At 39.1% G+C, this 20,636-nt stretch overlaps 1 protein-coding gene across 2 annotated transcripts in view; it reads right to left on the reverse strand.

Moving 5' to 3' along the window:
• foxn2 (forkhead box N2) overlaps window positions 1-20,636 on the reverse strand; it is a 66,051-nt gene that overhangs the window by 11,212 nt on the left and 34,203 nt on the right. For both annotated transcript variants that reach the window (XM_062970426.1, XM_016990711.2), the window contains exons 3-5: window positions 7,771-7,895; window positions 2,695-2,759; window positions 429-497 (exon numbers count right to left, since the gene is read on the reverse strand). In XM_062970426.1, the coding sequence (XP_062826496.1) occupies window positions 429-497; window positions 2,695-2,759; window positions 7,771-7,895 (259 nt within the window). The remainder of the gene's footprint in view (window positions 1-428; window positions 498-2,694; window positions 2,760-7,770; window positions 7,896-20,636) is intronic.

The following is a 20,636-nucleotide window of genomic DNA, read 5'->3' on the forward strand; positions in this document are numbered from 1 at the left end:
GCCCTATATCCCAGGATCTGATCCCAGGTTTTCTGCTTTAAACTTCACTATATGAGTCCGCACTGCCAGATAATCTGGGATAAACAGAAAACCTGGGATCAGATCCTGGGGTATAGGGCCTGTCTGGAAGGGCCTTAAGTCTCACTGAACTAAACACATATTGGCTCTGATAGGTAGATAGAGGACTGGATTCTTAGCTTCTGTTTTGAATATAACTTGGGTGCATCTAGTGTAGTATTAATGCAGTTTAACATGACTTTAATCTCCATAGCTCAATGCTGTGGAATCTTTGGATTTGTAGTTTGGTTAAGCACCAACACTCTTTTAGCAGTGAAGGCGATATACTTGGTAAATCTACACCTCCCATGAATGGATTATCAAAGCAGCAGCACTTAAAGTGGAGAAGGGGTCACAAAAGACATATTTACAGTCTAAGATGCCTTCTTCAATTGAAGTATTCAAGAGCATCATGGCAGTAGCAGCATCAATATCAGAGTCTGGAAAAGTAAAGAAAAAAATAAGCAATAAATAAGATTCTCTTTGAAGGAAGAACACTTTAATGTGCACTAAGAAAAAAATAAACTAACAAATTAAGCAAGTTAAAGGTCTTGACCAAGAGTACCTAGTCAGTCTTACAAGCATAAGAATCTGAATACTATTTCCACTAATTCAAGGTCAAAGGCTTCAGACATACAGACTCTCCAGAAGAGGGAAATAAGCTACACTCCAGATCAGATCATTACAAAAGCAAATTAAAAATGGATGAACAGTATTCTCACATGGCACCAAAGTTTCCTTTAAAAGTTTTGCTATTTAAGTACCAAGCTAGAAGGGAGAGGCTGACCGTTCGTTAGAAACAAAAGGATGGAGAGAACACAGGAAGAGGAAATGCAGACTAAGTAGCTTGAAAAACATAAATAATAAATGGGAAGTAGATTAAGATTTAGATGAATCATGATTGCAAATGGAGTTGTAAAAAAAGAAGAAGAAAGGAATGAAAACAGAATGAGCGTTCATACTAAACAAGGACAAGAAATTGGAAAAAGACTGCAAGATGGCATGAAGGGAATACAAAAAGGCAGGTTTGTTAATACACCAGGAACAGGAGATTTTTCCCATGACCCCAGGTATCCAGGTATATAAAATAGTTATAGTAGGTAAAGGTGTTCCCCTTAACATTAAGTCTAGTCGTGTCCAACTCTGGGGGTGATACTCATCTCCATTTCTAAGCCAAAGAGCCAGCGCTGTCCGTAGACGCCTCCAAGATCATGTGCCCGGCATGGAAAAGTTTAAGAAGCTTGGCTCTAGAGGGCTTCTTTAAACCATCTAGAAGATCACTTTCAATAAGACATCCTTTCAAATATTTAAAGATGGCCTTCATATCACCATCTAAGTATCTATTCTCCAGGCTAAACATACCCAGCACTCGAGGCTGTTCCTCATAGGGTTTGGCTTCCAGACTTTTTATCATTTTGATTGCCTTCCTCTGGACATGTTTCACATTGTCAATAGCTTTACTAAACCTTGGGTACAGTGTGATATCACAAACGGGACAAACTATTGGTTTGCTGGTGACATTTCCAGTGAGGTCATGCTGGTGACATTCCCAGTGAGATCAAGGCAGTGTACTTAATTTCTTAATTAATCTGCTTATTTTCATTTAAGAAACCTAATGACACACTAAAACAAATGTAATGTAGAAATTGAAGTCCAAAACACTTGGGGGAACAAGTTTGTCTAGACCAGGGGTCCTCAAACTTTTTAAGCCGAGGGCCGGTCCACAATCCTTCAGCCTGTTGAGGGGCCGGATTATCATTTGAAAAAAAAAATACAAACAAATTCCGATGCACACTGCACATGTCTTATTTGTAGTGCAAAAACAACAACAACAACAATGAAAGAATAATACAATATTTAAAAATAAAAACAATTTAAACCAATAAACATTTATCAGGATTTCAATGGGAAGTGTGGTCCTGCTTCTGGCCAATGAGATAGTCAAGTTAATTAGGATTGTTGTTGTTGTTGTTGTTGTGTGCCTTCAAGTCATTTCAGACTTTGGGCGAGCCTAAGTCTAAAATTTATTTATTTATTTATTATTTACTGCATTTATTTACTACATTTGTATCACACCCTTCTCACCCCAAAGGGGACTCAGAGTGGCTTACCAATTATATGTACATAGAATATATTTTATTATTAGCATAGCACAATATTAGCATTATATATTACTATATTGAACTATACCACTATACTGTAATATTATTAGTAATATTATATGTAATATAGAATATATAATTAATATTATTATAAGGTATTATTATTAGTGTTATATTGTATTACATTATAATATTATTAATATTATATGTATATACAATATATTATATTATAAAACTGAGGGCAGGGGCCAGGTAAATGACCTCGGAGGGCCGCATCCGGCCCCCGGGCCTTAGTTTGGGGACCCCTGGTCTAGACCATTGAAGGAATGTTTTGACTATTTCTTAATAGAAATGAGAGCTAAACCTTAGGCCAGTGCTTCCCAACCTTTGGTCCTCCAGTTGTTTTGGACTTCAACTCCCAGAAATCCCAGCCAGCTTACCAGCTGTTAGAAATTGTGGGAGCTGAAGTCCAAAACACCTGGAGGACCAAAGGCTGGGAAGCACCGCCTTAGACAGTAGATTACACCACACTTACCTTTAACAGATCGGCTCTGACTCTGTTTCAGAACTGAGGTTAAGTAGCAAGGAGACGAAGAACCACTGAAAGAGAAGGAAAAAGGAATCCCAAGGTTTACATTCATTTTCATTCATATCACCATTTAATTTTTAGTCCTACCAGTTTGGCAGACTGGGACTCACTACTGACAAAAACAGCTGAATACAAAATCACAACCAGCTATCATATTAAGACTGTGTCAGAGAAATTATATATTTTTTAAAATGTCAAAATCAATTATAAAAAGGAAGAATAAAACACTGAAAATTCAATGGACTTTCCTAATCAAAGTGAAGCTCACTTGTTTTAACCATACTGTTTTTACTAGTTTTTATCGCATTGTAATTGCTGCTATAGTAGGCAGTAGATTTTGGAATAACAGGTGACTACCTACTTATTGAACAGAAAACATGTATTTGTTAAGGTGTGCAGTTTTGAGGGAATTAGTTCAAATTAAATGAGTTCAATTCTATGGAATTCAGGTTTTGAGGTTTTTCCATATTTCCTTTTAAGTGGGCTTTAAAACGTAACATATAGTCGATTCTCAGTCTATATCCATGGATTCTGCCTCTGTGGATTCAACCATTGAGGTTTTAAAATCCAAAAATCAACCTTGCTTTTGCTAATGTATATAAGAGTATCTATTTAAGTATGGCACTGTATATAACAGGACTTGAGAATCCCCAGATTTTGATATCCTAGAATCAAAGAATAACAGAGTTGGAACAGACCTCATGGGCCATCCAATCCAACCCCCTGCCAAGAAGCAGGAAATCGCATTCAAATCACTCCCGACAGATGGCCATCCAGCATCTGCTTAAAAGCCTCCAAAGAAGAAGCCTCCACCACATTCCGGGGCAGAGAGTTCCACTGCTGAACAGCTCTCACATTGTTGAGAGAGCTGTCGCATCACATTGTTGGCTCATGTTTAACTTGTCCACGAGGACTCCAAGGTCTTTTTCACACGTGCTGCTGTCGAGCCAGACTCCAATGGATATCAAAGGTCCACTGTACTGGACTGGGTGCAGAAATAATATAATCTTGTATAAATTCTTGAATTCATAGATTACAACTAGTTCCATGTCTTTATAGAGGACTAGAACCTCTGTAAATGAGAGTTTGAACAGTAGCTCTGGGCTCTTATTTCTTTCTCTTTCACTCCACCTAGTTCTGAACCAAAATCATTGGAGCTGACTTTATTCTGCATCCCAAACCAAACTCTGGTCTTGGAAATTCCCTCCTTAGGCTAAGAACCAGCAAATGTTTAAAAACAAAGCAAAACAATACCCAAAAAATGCAACCATAGTCTTTGAGTCCACCTCATGTGACTTTCGCAAAAGTGATTTGAATATCTGTTCATGGGAGCCCTTGGACAAAAAAAATTTAGAAAAAAAACTCTACTATGTTCCAGTCTATTTTGAGAAAATGGACTGAAGAGTCAAGTGGCCTTTCTGCAGCCTTGCATACAATCAACCTGTGGAAAATATTTCCATCTTTTCAGCTGCCCACCTAAGTATAAAAGGCCACCCGGGCAAGAGGACTCATTGGCCACTGTGGCCTTTGATTCAACCCAGTGGTTTTACGTCCCATTTATTTGCAGGGGCTTCTGAAATTAAGAGCTTGGAAAATTACTTATGTGGAAATTAGGGATCCCCCCCCTTAACTTGCCTGAAATTAGGCATTAGGCTGATAGCATACTCTGCAACTGTCCTGTTTTGACAGGGACAGTTCCAATTAATCCTCTACCATCCCATGTTTTCACCTGCAGCAAAGTAGGCTGAAGACAAAAGAGAAAGAGGGGAGAAAATGTCCCAGTTTCTCCCCTCTTTCTCTTTTGTCCTCAGCCTACTTCGCTGCAACCTCTGTGAAACGTTTGAGGATATGTTATGGATTGTCTGCTACAACAGACAATCCATATAGGGTAAACTTCAGCCCTCCAGGTGTTTTGAACTTCAGCCGGTTACAATTTTAATAACTGCATTAACTAAGTCATAAGTTAACATTATTTTGAATTACTGTATATACTCGAGTATAAGCCTAGTTTTTCAGCCCTTTTTTTAAGACTGAAGAAGCCCCCCTCAGCTTATACTCGGGTGAGGGTCCTGGTTGGCTTATATTTGGGTCAGCTTATACTCAAGAATATATGGTACATTTATTATTTCTCTCTGTTATTATTGGTATTATTATATTTATTATTTTTCTCTATTATTGTTGCTACTATTACATTTATTTTACCCTATTTTTATTATTTTTTATTATATTATTATTATTATTATTATTATTATTATTATTATTATTATTATTACTGCATTTATTAGTTTACTCTATTTATTATTACTTGTATTATTTTCCTGTATTTCTTATTATTATTATAGGCCCGGGCTGTGGCGCAGGCTGGAGAGCAAGCCAGCTGAATCCAGCTGCAATGAATCACTCTGACCAGGAGGTCATGAGGTCAAGGCCCGCTCGGAGCCTATGTTTGTCTTGTCTTTGTTCTATGTTAAAAGCCATTGAATGTTTGCCTATATGTGTAATGTGATCCGGCCTGAGTCCCCTTCGGGGTGAGAAGGGCGGAATATAAATGCTGTAAATAAATAAATATTACATGTATTATTTTACTCTATTATTATTACAGTATTAAAAGGATACATAAATACATTTACATTGAAGCAGATGAAATAATTATTTGATCAGAGTTGGACAGTCTTATCTTAAATTTGAGCTTTATGTAAATATTCAAAAACATTTAACCTACTGATGACTCAATTAATGTAATTTTATTGGTATCTATTTTTATTTCTGAAATTTACCACCTTCGGCTTATACTGGAGTCAATGTTTTCCCAGTTTTTTTGTGGTTATAATTAGGTGCCTCGGCTTATATTCGGGTCGGCTTATACTCGAGTATATACGGTATATTATACTGAAAAATCTATGTTTGATGTGTTTTCATTTACCCTGTTAAAAAGTCTATTTTAATATACTGCAGTCGTGGGTCACTTTGCCTTTATAAAATGAGGTTGCGACTTGAAAAATGTTGTGATCCACTAATCTAGAGATTTCCAAACTGTTGTTTTGTGACACGTTAGTGTGTTAGCTGCAGTGTGTTGGGTGTGTCACACAAATGTAATGAGACACCAATGAGTCTATGTAAAATATGCAATAAACTATATATTTTTAAAATCATAAATGAAAGTTTTCCATGAGATATGTTGTGCCTCCATACATTTTGTTATTACAATTTATGCATGTGTTTGTGTCTCTTATAAGGGGTTAGTTTAACTACCAGTTTGATTGTAAAACTGAATTACTGTGTCGCAAAATTATGCATGTATAAAAAGTGTGTCACAAACATGAGATGTTTGGAAACCTCTATTAATCTAGTCTCTCCTTTTGTTTGTCAGGATTTTTTTTAGTCTTACTTGTTGCTATATTTTAATGCTATAGTGTCAAATAAATTTCAGGAAAGGTGGGATAGAGATCCCTTTTCAATCAATGTGTTATCAACTGCTCTTAACCTAATGGCATGAGGTTTCAAAGCTAGACTGTGACAAAGGGAAGAAATGTAAAACACAGAGCAATGCAATGCCCTCTAAAACAAGTGTGAGCAAATGTGTGAGGTCTGGGGCCATTTTCACTTTGGATCCCCACAGAAGTCGCACCTCTCCCATAGCAAACTCAAATACAGTCAACCCCCAACATTTACTCGTTTTAACTTTTGTAGATTTGATTAACATGGTCTCTCTACGAATCTCTAGGTCAGAGCTTTGCAAACTGTGTGCCATGACATACATGTTAGTGTGTTGGCTGCAATGTGTAGACGTGCCATGTGGACATAACAAGAAACCTTTGAGTCTATGTGAAATAAGTAATAAATCATATATTTTTATAAATATAAATGAAAGGTTTTCATGAGCTATGTTATGTGCCTATACATTTCATTATTACAATTTACCTACATGTCCGTTTTTTTTAAATAAGTGGTTGATTTAACCTCCGGCTTGCTAATAAAACTGAATTATTGTGCTGTGAAATGACTTAAAGGCATATAACAATAACAATGGCCAACACACATTTTGGTGCCTCCAATGTTAGACCTGTTTCTGGGTATATCTGACCTGGTGGTTCCCAAAATGTCACCAGTTTTGCCCTGTCAGCAATATTTTCGAGATACAGGACATATGCCATCTACCACTTTTCATCTGCTCGCCCACAGAACATCATGAGAATTTGTGTTGTCGAAGGCTTTCATGGCCGGAATCACAGGGTTTTTGTTTGTTTTCCGGGCCGTTGTGTGTTTTCCGGGCTGTATGGCCAAAACCTCTGAGGATGCCTATCATAGATGTGGGCGAAACGTCAGGAAATAATACTTCTGGAACATGGCCATAAAGCCTGGAAAACACACAACAACCCTATCATGAGAACTATATGTAAGATGCTAGAGCTGGTGCGGTCTATTCAATGCAATTTTCTGAATCAGTGTCCCAAATAATTCCATGGAAAGGCCTCAAAACCAAGACGTCAATAGATTTTGTTTTATTGGGTTGCATAAATGGGAATCTGAAGACTTTGTGGACATTTTTCATACAGAACCCAAGCTTTCCACCACAAAGTTATGGTCCCCAACCTAAAAATGAAATGACAACTTTGAGCAACAGACTTTATCTTTGTGTTCATGCGGCCTGCTCTTGTTTTACTGTTTCTTGATTCCTTGATGTGATGTTTATTGTTATCTATTGTATTACTTTTAATTATGCTATGATATGCTGTTTTTATATTTTATTATATTATATTGCTCTGGGCATGGCCCCATGTTAGCCGCCCTGAGTCCCCGCTGGGGAGATGGTGGTGGGGTATAAATAAAGTATTATTATTATTATTATTATTATTATTATTATTATTATTATTATTATTATTATTACTAAGGTCAACACTATCCTGTTTTATTTTTATACCACTGTGTCTGGACAAAACTATATCATTCATCAAGACTTGACGTTACATTCCATGCTCCACCTTAGCTCTAATGTTATATATTTTTAAAGATCAAGCCTACCTCAGTGGTGATGCCGGCGGGGTATAAAACGCGAATGCGGAGGGAAACGGTTGCTTCTTCAGAGCTTGTATAAGGTTTGGTTTATATTCTGGGTCCACACACCATAGAGAACCTTTGCCATTCACCTAGGAAATAACAAAGCAGGGATTCTGGTTACAAAGGAGATTTTTCCAAATGTAAATCCAAAGATTATGCTAGGTGGCAGGCTCAAAATGAGATGGTCTTCAAGATCCCACCCAAACACAAAATCTCTGATGAATTAAATGATAATGGTCCTTTCCATCTCTAATTAACTTCAGGATCCCTGGACTTCTACTAAAAGTAAAACCCTAGGTCACAGTTCTCATCTACAAAGAAATAAACACAGAAAACGGTTGTGAAAGAATACAGCCTGAGAGCTGGATATAGCAGGCATGAGCAAACTTTGGCCCGCCAGGTGTTTTGGACTTCAACTCCCACAATTCCTAACAGCCTACCGGCTATTAGGAATTGTGGGAGCTGAAGTCCAGAACACCTGGAGGGCCAAAGTTTGCTCATGCCTGCTACATAAGGGATTGATGGTTCCTAAACTCCCCTTCGTTCTGAATAGTTGGGTAGTCATAGCAGCAGTCCCTCTGGGTTGGAAATGCTGCTGCTTAATGAAAGGTTAGTGAATGGGAAAACAACTGCCATTCAAGACTTAATCCTGGATGAGCATGCCAACCTGGCCTGGATCACAGAGTACTGCTTAGATGAGGCAAAACGTGGGGGTTAATTCTTGAATCCTATAGTTGGAAGAGACCCAAGGGCATCCCAGTCCCGTTCTGCCAGGCAGGAACTCACAATGAAAGCACTTCCGCTACAGCCGTTATTTGAATCGGGAGAGGGGAAAGTCTCTCTCTCTAGATGTTGGGCTGCAAATCCTGTCATGCACCATCGCTGGATGTGCTGGAGCCCCCGGTAGCGCAGTGGGTTAAACCCTTGTGCCAGCAGGACTGATGACTTGAAGGTTGGGTAGCTGACCTGAAGGTGGCCAGTTCAAATCCACCGTCAGGTCAGCTAGAGGGAGCGGATGAGCTCCCTCTATCTGCTCCAGCTCCATGTGGGGACATGAGAGAAGCGTCTCACAAGGATGGTAAAACATCAAAAACAATCGGGCGTCCCCTGGGCAACATCCTTGCAGATGGCCAATTCTCTCACACCAGAAGTGACTTGCAGTTTCTCAAGTTGCTCCTGGCATTAAAAAAATGGGTGTGCTTGTAGGAATAATGGGAATATTAGCTCCACATCATGCAGAGGTCAAAGGTGTTTTATTGATAAGGTAGTGGGATATATTGGTGTAGGAAACCCTGCCTGGATAAAAGGATTCTGTCCACCGGCTGGGTGCAGCTTTGTAAAGGAAAGGTACTTTTTGGCACAAAATTTCCCAGAAGTCCCCAACTCGTATGGCCACATGGAGATGCTGGGAGTTGTTCTTCCAAAAGTAGCTTTTCTAAACTGTATCCAGAAGCTTTGCATGAACCAAGAAACACCCTCAGTCTTCTGCCTCAATTTCAACGTTTCATAGTATTGTAGGTTTCTGGCACATAGAAATATGCAATCAAAACACTCCTGACAGATGGCCATCCAGACTTTTTTTTTCAAAGCCTCAGTGAGGCCTTGGTATCCATTGGGGTTTGGCTCCAGGACCCCTTGTGGATACCAAAATCGGTGGTTGCGCAAGTCCCATGCTATAAAATGGCATGTAAAATAGCATCCCTTGTGGAAAATGGCAAAATCAAGGTTGTTGTCCAAGGCTATCATGGCCGGAATCACTGGGCTGCTGTGAGCTTTTCAGGCTGTAAGGCCATGTTCCAGTAGCATTCTCTCTTGACATTTCACCTGCATCTGTGGCCAGCATCTTCTGACAGAACCTCTGAAGATGCTGAGCACACATGCAGGCGAAAGGTCTGGAGAGAATGCTACTGGAACATGGCTATACAGCCTGAAAAACTCACAAAAACCCCAAATCAATTTTTTTTTATTTCTTAAAAATATTTTCAAGCTGTGGATAGCTGAATCTGTTAATACCGAATCCATATATACCAGGGGTCCTCAAACTTTTTAAGTGGAGGGCCGGTTCATGGTCCTCAGACTGTTTAGGGGCCAAATTATCATTTGAAAAAAATGCGAACAAATTCCTATGCACACTGCACATATCATATTTGTAGCACAAAAACAACAACAACAAAAGAACAATACAAATTTTTAAAAATTAACCAACATAAACCTATCAGGATTTCAATGGGAAGTATGGGCCTGCTTCTGGCCAAGTCAAGTTAATTAGGATTGTTGTTGTTGTTGTGTGCTTTCAAGTCATTTCAGACTTTGGGTAAGCCCAAATCTAAAACTGAGGGCGGGGGCCAGGTCAATGACCTTGGAGGGCCACATCCGGCCCCCGGGCCTTAGTTTGGGGACCCCTGATATATACAAAGGGTGAATTGTATGCATATATGATTTTCCTTTGTCCAATTTGTATTTTGCCCAAAGTAGCTACTATTCAGCAATTGCATGTTAAACTTTTTTTGAAAAATTCCAATAAACTCAACAATTACGAATTTCATAATGATAGGTCTAATCAAAATTATCAAATCTGGAGTAAGTCAATTTCCTGCAAATCCTTGTCTTGGAAGTCAATCTCTTAGGCCCCTTCTACACTGCCATATAATCCAGGTTATCAAATCAGATAATCCACAAAAATCTAAAACCTACCACAGAAGATATCTAACCAATGTAATGTGATGACCAAAGGAAGGGCATTGAGAGAATAATTCTGACTTGCTCATTTCTTACACAATGGGAAACATGAAACCAAATACCGGTAGTTGTGTGCAGACTTTTCCAGATTGCAGCCGGCCAACCAGCTCCACCCACTTCCTACAAACGCCATTACACCCTTCCCCTAATTTCCTATTCTTATCCCACAAGAAGACACACAGCATTCCATAAATACCATGATTACGTAATCCTCAGTGAAGTGATTTGGACTAGATGATGATCTCCTAGATACTGATAATGTATTTCATTGCATTCCCTCTTGTTTCTTTGTGGTCCTCTTTTGTAAAATTGTTGTTGACACTCAACAACTGAGACTGGTGTCAGATGAAGCAATAACTTTCCTATCCACAAATGAGATTTTTGTGATCAACATTCACATTGTGCAGGAACTACCAATACGTTTATAGCTTTCACAGCTCCAAAAATTCAGCCAAGTAAAGTTAATCCTCCATCCCATCCCAAATGCCCTTGCCTCTGAGGGAGAGAAGAGCAGCATTTGCTGGACTTGATCCCTTCCTCCACTGCCGCTTCATTTTCCACCTGAGAGTACAGTCTTTTTGGAAGAATACAATACAATTCCTATAACCATGGGGGATATGTTCCAAGACACACCTACCCTGTGGATACCTGAAACTGCAGATAACAGCGAACCCTGTATTTAGACTATAACTGTTGTGACTCAGCTGGAACCTCAGATTGACTCTGACGAGGATGATGGGATTCAGGTTCAAAATCAGGTTCAAAATGTCCCTGTTGTAGAAGATGAGGAACAGATAGTGCAAGTTCATTTTCCCACAGCAAGGAATGATGTTGATGATACTGAAACTAGCCAGGTGCAAACTGACTTGGAAAAGGAGGACAGTTCTCAGTCTGATAATGAGGTTCAGCAAACTAATGAGTAGGCTGACCTTGACAAAACAGGTTCCTTAGATCGAGCTGACTGTTTGGAATTCAGGGTTCGGAGGAGTGTGAGAATTGCAAACAAGAGGGAGGTTAGAGGCCAGAGAAATGCTTTCATGCTTTGCAAAGGGTTTTAAGCAATGTGTTTGGAGACAAACCTTTGTCAAAACAACTTTCGTTCAACCAAGAAGCAAGCTCTCGTTTTCCTGGATTATCTTGCAGCCTATGTGTTCATGTTCCTGGGACTTTGTCATGCTCTATTGGGACTTCGTTTATTCCTTGTGACTTCTTGAATTATTCTATAAGGCTTTATTTTGTAATGCACTTTTGGAACTTTACTTTTGCTTTTTAAGAACTTTTTACCTTCTATTCTATTACCCGAGTCCCCGTTGGGGAGATGGTGGCGGGGTATAAATAAAGTTTTATTATTATTATTATTATTATTATTATTTTCTAATAAGCTAAAAAACTTCAACCTGTGTGCAGTCTGGTGTATATAGCAAGGTGAAGTTAGCCTGAGGTGAAGCTAGCAACAATAACTGAGTTTAAAGCATACCATAGAATGGCACTGGAAGACCAAGGGAGGTCCACGAGTGCTTATGGTTGGAAATAACTGAAGTGTGGGAAAGTGAAACTGGATATTGAGCCCATGAATAAAGGTCCCATAATGTAATAAGCACTGAAAGGGTTAAATGGATGTTATGACTCAGCAAAAGCTGCAGTACAATATAAGCAGGTGTGCCTGTAGTTTAGTCAGCCTCAGTTTGAGGGAGGCCTCATGTTAGTAGATCTCAGGGTGAGAAGGAATGGTGTGAGAAGCTTCTGTGAGAGAAGCCCCAGGTTGAAAGACTCATGTGTAAGTTCGATGTGAGAGCAGGCTTTGTGAGAGCGAAGCTGTTTATCTACATGAGAAAGCAAGCAAGGCTCAGCAAGGAAGCAAAGAAGGAAGTATAAAGAACATTTGTGTTGTGGAAACCTTGTTTTTGTAAAAAGTGCAACCATATTATTTTGTTACAAAGAAATGCTTCCAAAGGAAGAAATAACATCGGTCTATGTGTTTTTGTTCTTTTTATCACTTTCGGCTACTGGTGCTGGGTCACGCTGCTGCTAATAGTTTACTCTGCGATACATTTCTGGGGTCTTTTGTTAATAAGCCCACCCACTCAACAAGTTTCACTCCATAAGAGATACTGAGTAATAATCAAAATGTTTATATCGGTTCCAGCTGCCAGTACTTAAAGCTTGGCAAAGTTACTCTTTGGACCACAGTTCTCAGAATCCTCCAGCCATTTGGGGAGTTATTTGTAATCCAAATACATGACTATTCCAAGCTTTGCCAACAACACAGATACTACAGGCATGTTAACTACTTGCCACTTAACATGAAAAGCAATAAATTTTCCAGCATGAGTTCACATTGAGGACAAGTGGAAGAGTGCAGTAGATCAGGATATACAGATAGGTATCTGGACTGTTTGCCGCAGGTCCAAAATAACCATTACTATTTAAATAAACAACATATAGGCCAAACTAAGATTCTTTGATCTGTAGTAACTTGAAAAGGGGGGCATCCCACTGCACGGCTCATTGGGCTATGATAGAGAATTGACTCTACTTCCAAGCTACCATTTTGTAGCTAACTCTATCTGCTGAGCTGTGGGCTTTTAGAAATACAGCAAAACTGATCTCATAAGCCTTGGGTATATTGGATAAATTGCTGCACAGGGAGATCCAGGATTGAGTCCCCACTGAGCCAGGCAGCTCACTGGATTACTTGGGTAAGGCCAATTTGTCCCAATATTGGCTTTGATGTCCCTCACAGGTTTAGTGAGGATAAAGCAAGAGAGAAAGTCCTGTCTTCTGGTTTAAAATCAGTGGAGGGAAGGAAGAATAAATAGAACTGATAAATAATAAATTAAGCCCAAACTCTTCCTCCTCTGGTTTACCAGGCTGAACCCAGGATTGCCATGGTTGAGTAATGATAGGAGTTGCAATATAAAAAGAGCCACAAGCACCCCAAACTTGGCTTGGATTGCTCACTTCTTCTTGTTTGTAATTCAAGAAAAGGAGAATTTGCATCTATATTTCAACTAACTTCTCAGCCACAAAAACGCTTGCTGGAAGCCAGCGTCATTTAGAGCCAACTCAAGCTTTGAAAGCATTGAAAGATACGATTAATAGAGTAATTCCTTAATAGCAGGTTTGCTTGCTAATTGGATTTTATGTGGAGTGGTCTGGTATAAAAGGGTGTTTAAGGCTTATTGCAGGCATTCATCCATGGTCATCCAGCTCTTTAGGCTATGAATTAGCAGCGGCTACTCCAAAACAGGGATGATTTCTCTAATTTGCATTCTGCACATTTCCAGATGTGCTGTTATTTACATGGGCCGTCTACTGATAGGCTGAAAAGAAACAAGGAACCTGAGGCCCTCCAAATGTTCCTGGCCTACAACTCCTGTTGCCACTTGCCACAAACTATGATCTAGATCAGGGCTTCTTAAACTTTTCCATTCTGACTCCTTTCACCCTGAGATTTTCGGTAACTTGATTCAGCTATATAGTATATAACATAGGTGTAAAAGTCAAACATTAATGATAATACATCAGAATTTGCAAAGCCTGAGAAACAAGCTATTTTCCTTTTTATTTATGAAGTACAGCTGAAGAATCTTCTGCAGAATCCACTATAAACAATACACAACAGTCATGTAAATGTCTAAAACAGCCACTAGGTGGAGTTCAGAAAACTTGAATGCTGCCTAATTTTCGGGACCCCAATGTTGAACTAAGGGGACCCCATTTGGCGTTGGGATCCACCATTTAATAAGCAGTGATTTAGATAAGCTGATGGAAATCTAGAAGAGTTCTTCATCCATGGACTAAGACAAAGTCCATGCTGTACAAAATATCTGTTGCTGCCTTTTTCCGCCATTGCAGCCATTGTAACATGTACAATGCTATCATTAGCCTGCTCTGCCATTGAGATCTTTTGCAGACACACTTCCAAGACTCCACTTCTGGAAGACAATCATACATGGCCATAAGTGATCGCCTATGATGATACAAAGTGGTCTATGGACCAGTGTTGGCCTGTCAGTCATCAGTTGCCACTCCACAGGTCTAATATAAAGGGGTGTTGCTTGTAAAATTCTAGGAAGTTTCCAGGAAAATTAAAAACACAAACAGCTTTAACCACTGGGCACAAATGAGTCGCTAGTCGCAAGCACATTATGAACAGAAAAACTGCTGGTCCTCAACATCAGACAACCTGGACATCATTGGACTAAGAAGCTCATTTCCATTTTTATTTTTTTACATAATACAAATATAATCCCACCTTTCTTCCATCATTAAACTCAAGGGCACATCTATGAAGTCCCAAGGAGCGTCCCATCCACATGTAGAAAAGGGACAAGTTTGCTTAGCTTTGGAATGGATTTGGATGGCCCGTGGGTGTGTTTGTTTACTGAACAACTCAAGAGAACTGTCTTTCGCGTAACTGTCACCTATTCTCAGGCAACTAAAATTTACATTTAACTTTTCCGCTCTTACTTGGGGTTCCCAACAATCTGTCACTAAAGGAAATGACGAGATTCACAGCAACTTAATCTTCCAACATTGCTGATACATGAAAGGTTGAGTATCCCATATCTGAAATGCTTGGGATCAGAAGTGTTTTGCGTTTCAGATTTTGGAATAACTTTGTTTACATCTCTTGGAGATGGGACCTCTGTCTAAATACAACATTCATTTATGTTTCATATACATTTTCTATAGATACCCTGAAGCGAATGTTATTCAATATATCAATAATATCACACATGAAGCGAAGTGTGTGTACACTGATGCACTATAAAGCAAAGGTGTCAGTATCTCGGATATACATATGAATAATTTTGGATTATTTCAAATTATGGAATCCTGGATTTAAAAAATCAGCCTGTACTTACAAAGCTATTTGTTATACCTGGTTTACCTATTTTAGAACAGCTTCCAAGTACACCCAATAACTCAATTTCTCCTTTGGTATGCAAAGTTATATTGGGAAACTATTGGAAAACTATGGATTGAATCCTTGGTTACTAATGAATCTTAAGACAGACATACACACTCCTTCCACTCTTTTGATCTATACATACTTTATGTCTTAAGTATGTAAACAAGATAATTAAAAATTCTGGGTACTAACGCATTTACTCACTAAAATATTCCCCAAGTTCCCCAAGAACTAAAATATGGTTATCTCAGAAGTTAGTTTGACTTATTTCAAGGGATTCTACAAACAGGATGCTAGACTTAGGCTGTTGTCTACACAGGGCAGGTTAGTCTAAGGTACCTCTGACCCAGAGCTGTCCTGGATCCAGCATGTGTCCAAACAGTCCAGTCCATCCTCTTGCTGGCCCATCCCCTTGTTGCCATGTGGCCACCATTTCTCTCCGTTGGCCACTGAGCTCCTTGTGAGTACTTGACCATCAACTGTCACATCTGCTGATATTTTAACATGATACCCAATTAGCAAGAAGGATGTAAGTTGGGCAAAAAAGGATATATGTGCCAAGTCTGATCCAGATCCATCAAGGCATCTAGGAGCCATCCCAGAACATATATATAAACACTAGCTGTGCCCGGCCACGCTTTGCTGTGGCGTTGCCTGGTGGTGTTGGTGAGAAATTGTTGAGGTAGTGGTGGTATTGAATGTCTGTTGTATGGTTGTCTTTATGTTTAGTATGCACACTGAAGTGGATTATATGGCATTGTGGAGTCAAGATAATCCAGTTCAAAGCAGATAATATAAGATTCTAAATGGGTTATATAGCTGTGTGGAAGGGCCTTGAGTCTGCACTGCCATATAATCCAGTTTAAATCTGATAATCTGTGGAAGAGGCCTAAGTGAGGCCTAACTCTGCCTGTCCCCTGGGCTGAGGAGGTTGTTAGGAGACCAAGTGGGCGGAGCTTAGCCTTCAAACTGGCAGCAATTGGATAAAAACTATTATTCCTCTCCCTGTAATTAGGACTTTATTTTTCTTTTCTTTTGTTGTATCAACCTAGAGCCGTGAATGATGGGTTGTGTTGTCAAATTTCGAGGTTGGGGGGCCTGTAGTTTTGTTGTTTTGTCCGCTGCCCTGATGCCATCAATCTTTTATATATATAGATAGAATCATGCAAACATATTTTCACTTTTATATGTATAGACATTTTCTATATATTAGAATTCTTTGCAATTAGCATAGTTAATAAGTGAGTACCATTAGTCACAGAAATCATTACTTATCAAATTCAATCTATTGGCTCATATTTGATGTGTTAATTTGTCCACGAATGCCAAGGCAGTTTTATCACAATGGTGGGAAAGTTAAACAGTGTTAATTTCCAAAAATCAGTTGTGACTGAGAAATTTTGGAACAAGCTGGAATGCCACCCAACAAATTAGCCAAACAAGACTAATTGCACAAACACACACCACCCAGAGGTCCCTAATTAACAGCTAGCGTATTTCCAATGCCAAGAACAACAAAGAACATTTTTAAAAACCCTTTTAAAGCGAGGGTTTGTTGGGAGCCAGTGGTTAGAACATGGGACCAAGATGTGGGAAATTCAGATTTATTTTTATTTTATTATTATTATTATTATTATTATTATTATTATTGACACAAAGACAAGGTAAGACACACCAAACGAGATATATATGCTGGATTTCGTATCACAGAATCACAAGTCGAACACTAACCAAGTGTTTAGGACTGTGTGATGTATTTTCGGATGATGCGTGCAGATCTCAGTAAGGTGACCTTTTGAAGTTGACAGATCGTAATTTTAATAATAATAATAATAATAATAATAATAATAATAATAATAGTAATTTTATTTTTGTATGCCACCTCCATCTCCCCAACGGGGACTCGGAGCGGTTCACATGGGGGCAAGCCCAATACAATCATATAATATCATAAAGTCAACAGTTGAGGCATCAAAGAATGCATTTAAAAACAAATTAAACAAGTCATGATTTAAAATAGACATAATTAAAATATTAAACAATCATCCAAGGCGTTAAAAGGTCCAATATAGGACAACAGTCTGGGTGACAGTCAAAAGTGATGAAGAGAGTGTCTATTACAAAATAGAACAATACATCAAATAGACACAACAAGCAGGGAAGATAAATCTGAATGGAAATCAAACTATAAAGTGACAGGGCAAGTTTCAATGTGGATATGGACCAAGTTATAATGGACTTGTCTACTCAAAAGCACAACGGAACAGCCATGTTTTTAATTGCTTCCGGAAAACAGTGAAAAATACTTTGTCAATATTGATTTTTTCCAAATGCCAGCTAAGATCTTTTGGTACGGCACCCAGTGTGCCAATCACCACCGGGACCACCTGTACTGGTTTATGCCAGAGCTTTTGCAGTTCGATCTTGAGGTCCTGATAACGGCTGAGTTTTTCCTGTTGTTTTTCATCAATTTAACTGTCACCTGGTATGGCGATATCAATAATCCAAACTTTTTTCTTTTCTACAACCGTGAGATCTGGTGTGTTGTGTTCCAAAACTTGGGTCAGACTGGATTCAAAAGTTCCACAGTATTTTTGCATGTTCATTTTCCATTACCTTTGCAGGTTCTTTACTGCTGGCAGCTGGTACTTGTGACATAAATTCCAATGAATCATTTGGGCCACATAGTCGTGCCTCTGTCTGTAGCCTGTCTGTGTGATTTTCTTACACCAGCTGAGGATATGATCAATAGTTTCATCAGCTTCCTTGCAGTCTGCATTTTGGATCACTGGCTGATTTTTCGATCTTGGCCTTAATTGCATTTTTTCTAATGGCTTGCTTCTGGGCTGCAAGAATCAGGCCTTCTGTCTCCTTCTTCAGTGTCCCATTCATGAGCCAGTCAGGTCTTCTCCTTATCAACCTTTCCTTCAATTTTGTCAAGGAACTGCCCATGCAATGCTTTGTTGTGCCAGCTCTCAGCTCTAGCTCGTAGTGCAGTTTTTCGTGTACTGATTTTTTTGTCTGCTGTGCTTTGAGGAGTTTCTGATTTTTGACTTCAATCAAAGCAGGTTCTTCACTTTCCCTTACATATTCTTCCAAGGCATGTTCTTCTTCTTTGACTGCTTGTTTTACTTGTAAGAGTCCTCCCTCTGCCACCAGCTCTTCTAGGCAGATATAGCTGGTCAACAGCACTGTGAAGATGAAGTGAATGATGAATGGTCATGAGTTTTCTTGTTTTTCTGTGCAAATTGTCCAGTTCCACCTGCGTCCAATTTATAATGCCTATAAATATCTGGGTATACTGCAGCTGGACAACATTAAACATGAACATGTAAAAACTGTGGTCAGCAAAGAATACATTCAAAGGGTCAGAAAAATTCTCAAAAGCAAGTTCAACGGAGGCAACACCATCAAGACCATAAACACCTGGGCTATACCTGTCGTAAGATATACTGCTGGCATTATTATTATTATTATTATTACTATTATTATTAATTATCCTTGATTTCTATCTCGTGTTTCTTCACATAGGGACTCAAGGTGGAATAGATTCAAGTGCCCACTTGGCTTGACCCTCATCAGGTGACCTTGGGGAAGCTAACCTAACCAACTTTACAGGATTGTTGGGATCATAGAAGTGTGCTCATGAGAGAAAAAAGCAAGATAATAATGTGACTAATAAAGAATGACCACTTTTCATGCACAATAGTGTCAGTCAACACTACTGTATATGACGGTAGTCATTATTTATTACCATAATTACATTATTTATTGATGTGATTCAGCAAGGCCTTTGACATGATCTTATTAAAATGTGGGCTAGACTGGGGCTAGACTGGAGGACCAACTGTATCACCTTAGCCATCTTGAGTCTCCATGGGGAGAAAGGTGGAGTATAAATAAAGTAAGTAAATAAATTTTATTTTTATTTCATGTCAAAAGCATTGAATAATAAATAAGTTCAAAAGTGATAAAATAAAGGAATCACAAGCAGCTGAATAGTTTTAGACCAAAAGCGGGCAACAGCGACCGCATTGTCTGTAGCTTTAAACAACTCCTACTCCGTACATGAGGCAGGACATTGTGGGCAAGCATACATATGCGGAGTTGTTTGTTCTGCTCCACAGTCACACAAGGTGGAGGATTCCTCCAGGTAGTGCCATCTTGTCAGGTTGTCTTTTGATCTGCCTGCTCCGCTTCTGAGTCTGTGTAGGGACTTATAGCAATAACAATTAGGACATGCCTAACTTCCAAGTACATGAAAACCAAAAACCCCTTAAGTAAAATGAGTATCTGCTGCAGTCTGGTTCCAGGACCCACAGAGGATACTAAAACCCATGGATATTCAAATCCCATGCTATACATGTGTGTAGTTAAATGATGTCCCTTATATAAAATGGCAAAGTGAGGGTTTGAGAAATAGATGTTGAACAGTACTGGGCTCACGACCAAACCCTGCGACACTCCACTAGTCACTTCTTTCCAGGATGAAGAGGAATAATTGGTGATAACTCTTTGGGTTTGATTACTTAACCAATTACAAATCCAGCTAACAGTAGTGTTGTCTAGCCCAGAGTCCTGAACCCCAGATGGGGTTCCCCTTAGCTCCATTTTGGGGTCACAAAAGGCTCCCCCCTGAAGTTTGGCTTCCAATAGGATGGGCCCTCTGCACCCACAGATTCAACCACCCATAACTTGAATATCTATTTATTAATGACTTGGGTGAAGGTTTAGAGGGCATGCTGATCAAGTTTACATATAATAATAATAACAACAACAACAATAACAACAACTTTATTTTTATATCCCGCTCCCTTCTCCCCAGAGGGGACTCGGGGCAGCTCACATGGGGACAAGCCCAGTTTCAACATACAATAAAATACTGCATAATTAAACCAATGTAAAACAGGTAAAATAGTATAAACATACAAACCAGCATAAAACATCAACATCAAAACATTAGAACATTAGAGTCTGAACATAATATACAAACTGTAAGATAAAATTCAGCAGACTCTACAAGAGGGAATTAAGGATCTCATTACAGAGTTCAATCAATAAGAGTGGAGTGTGATAAAGTGCAGTAGTTGTGGCAACTAATAACTCACCGGAACTATTTATTCAAATGCACATCAAAATCACCATGTTTTAAGGTCCTTTCAAAAGATGGATA

Source organism: Anolis carolinensis, chromosome 1 (genome assembly GCF_035594765.1).
Source record: "Anolis carolinensis isolate JA03-04 chromosome 1, rAnoCar3.1.pri, whole genome shotgun sequence".
NCBI classification, from domain to species: Eukaryota; Metazoa; Chordata; class Lepidosauria; order Squamata; family Dactyloidae; genus Anolis; species Anolis carolinensis.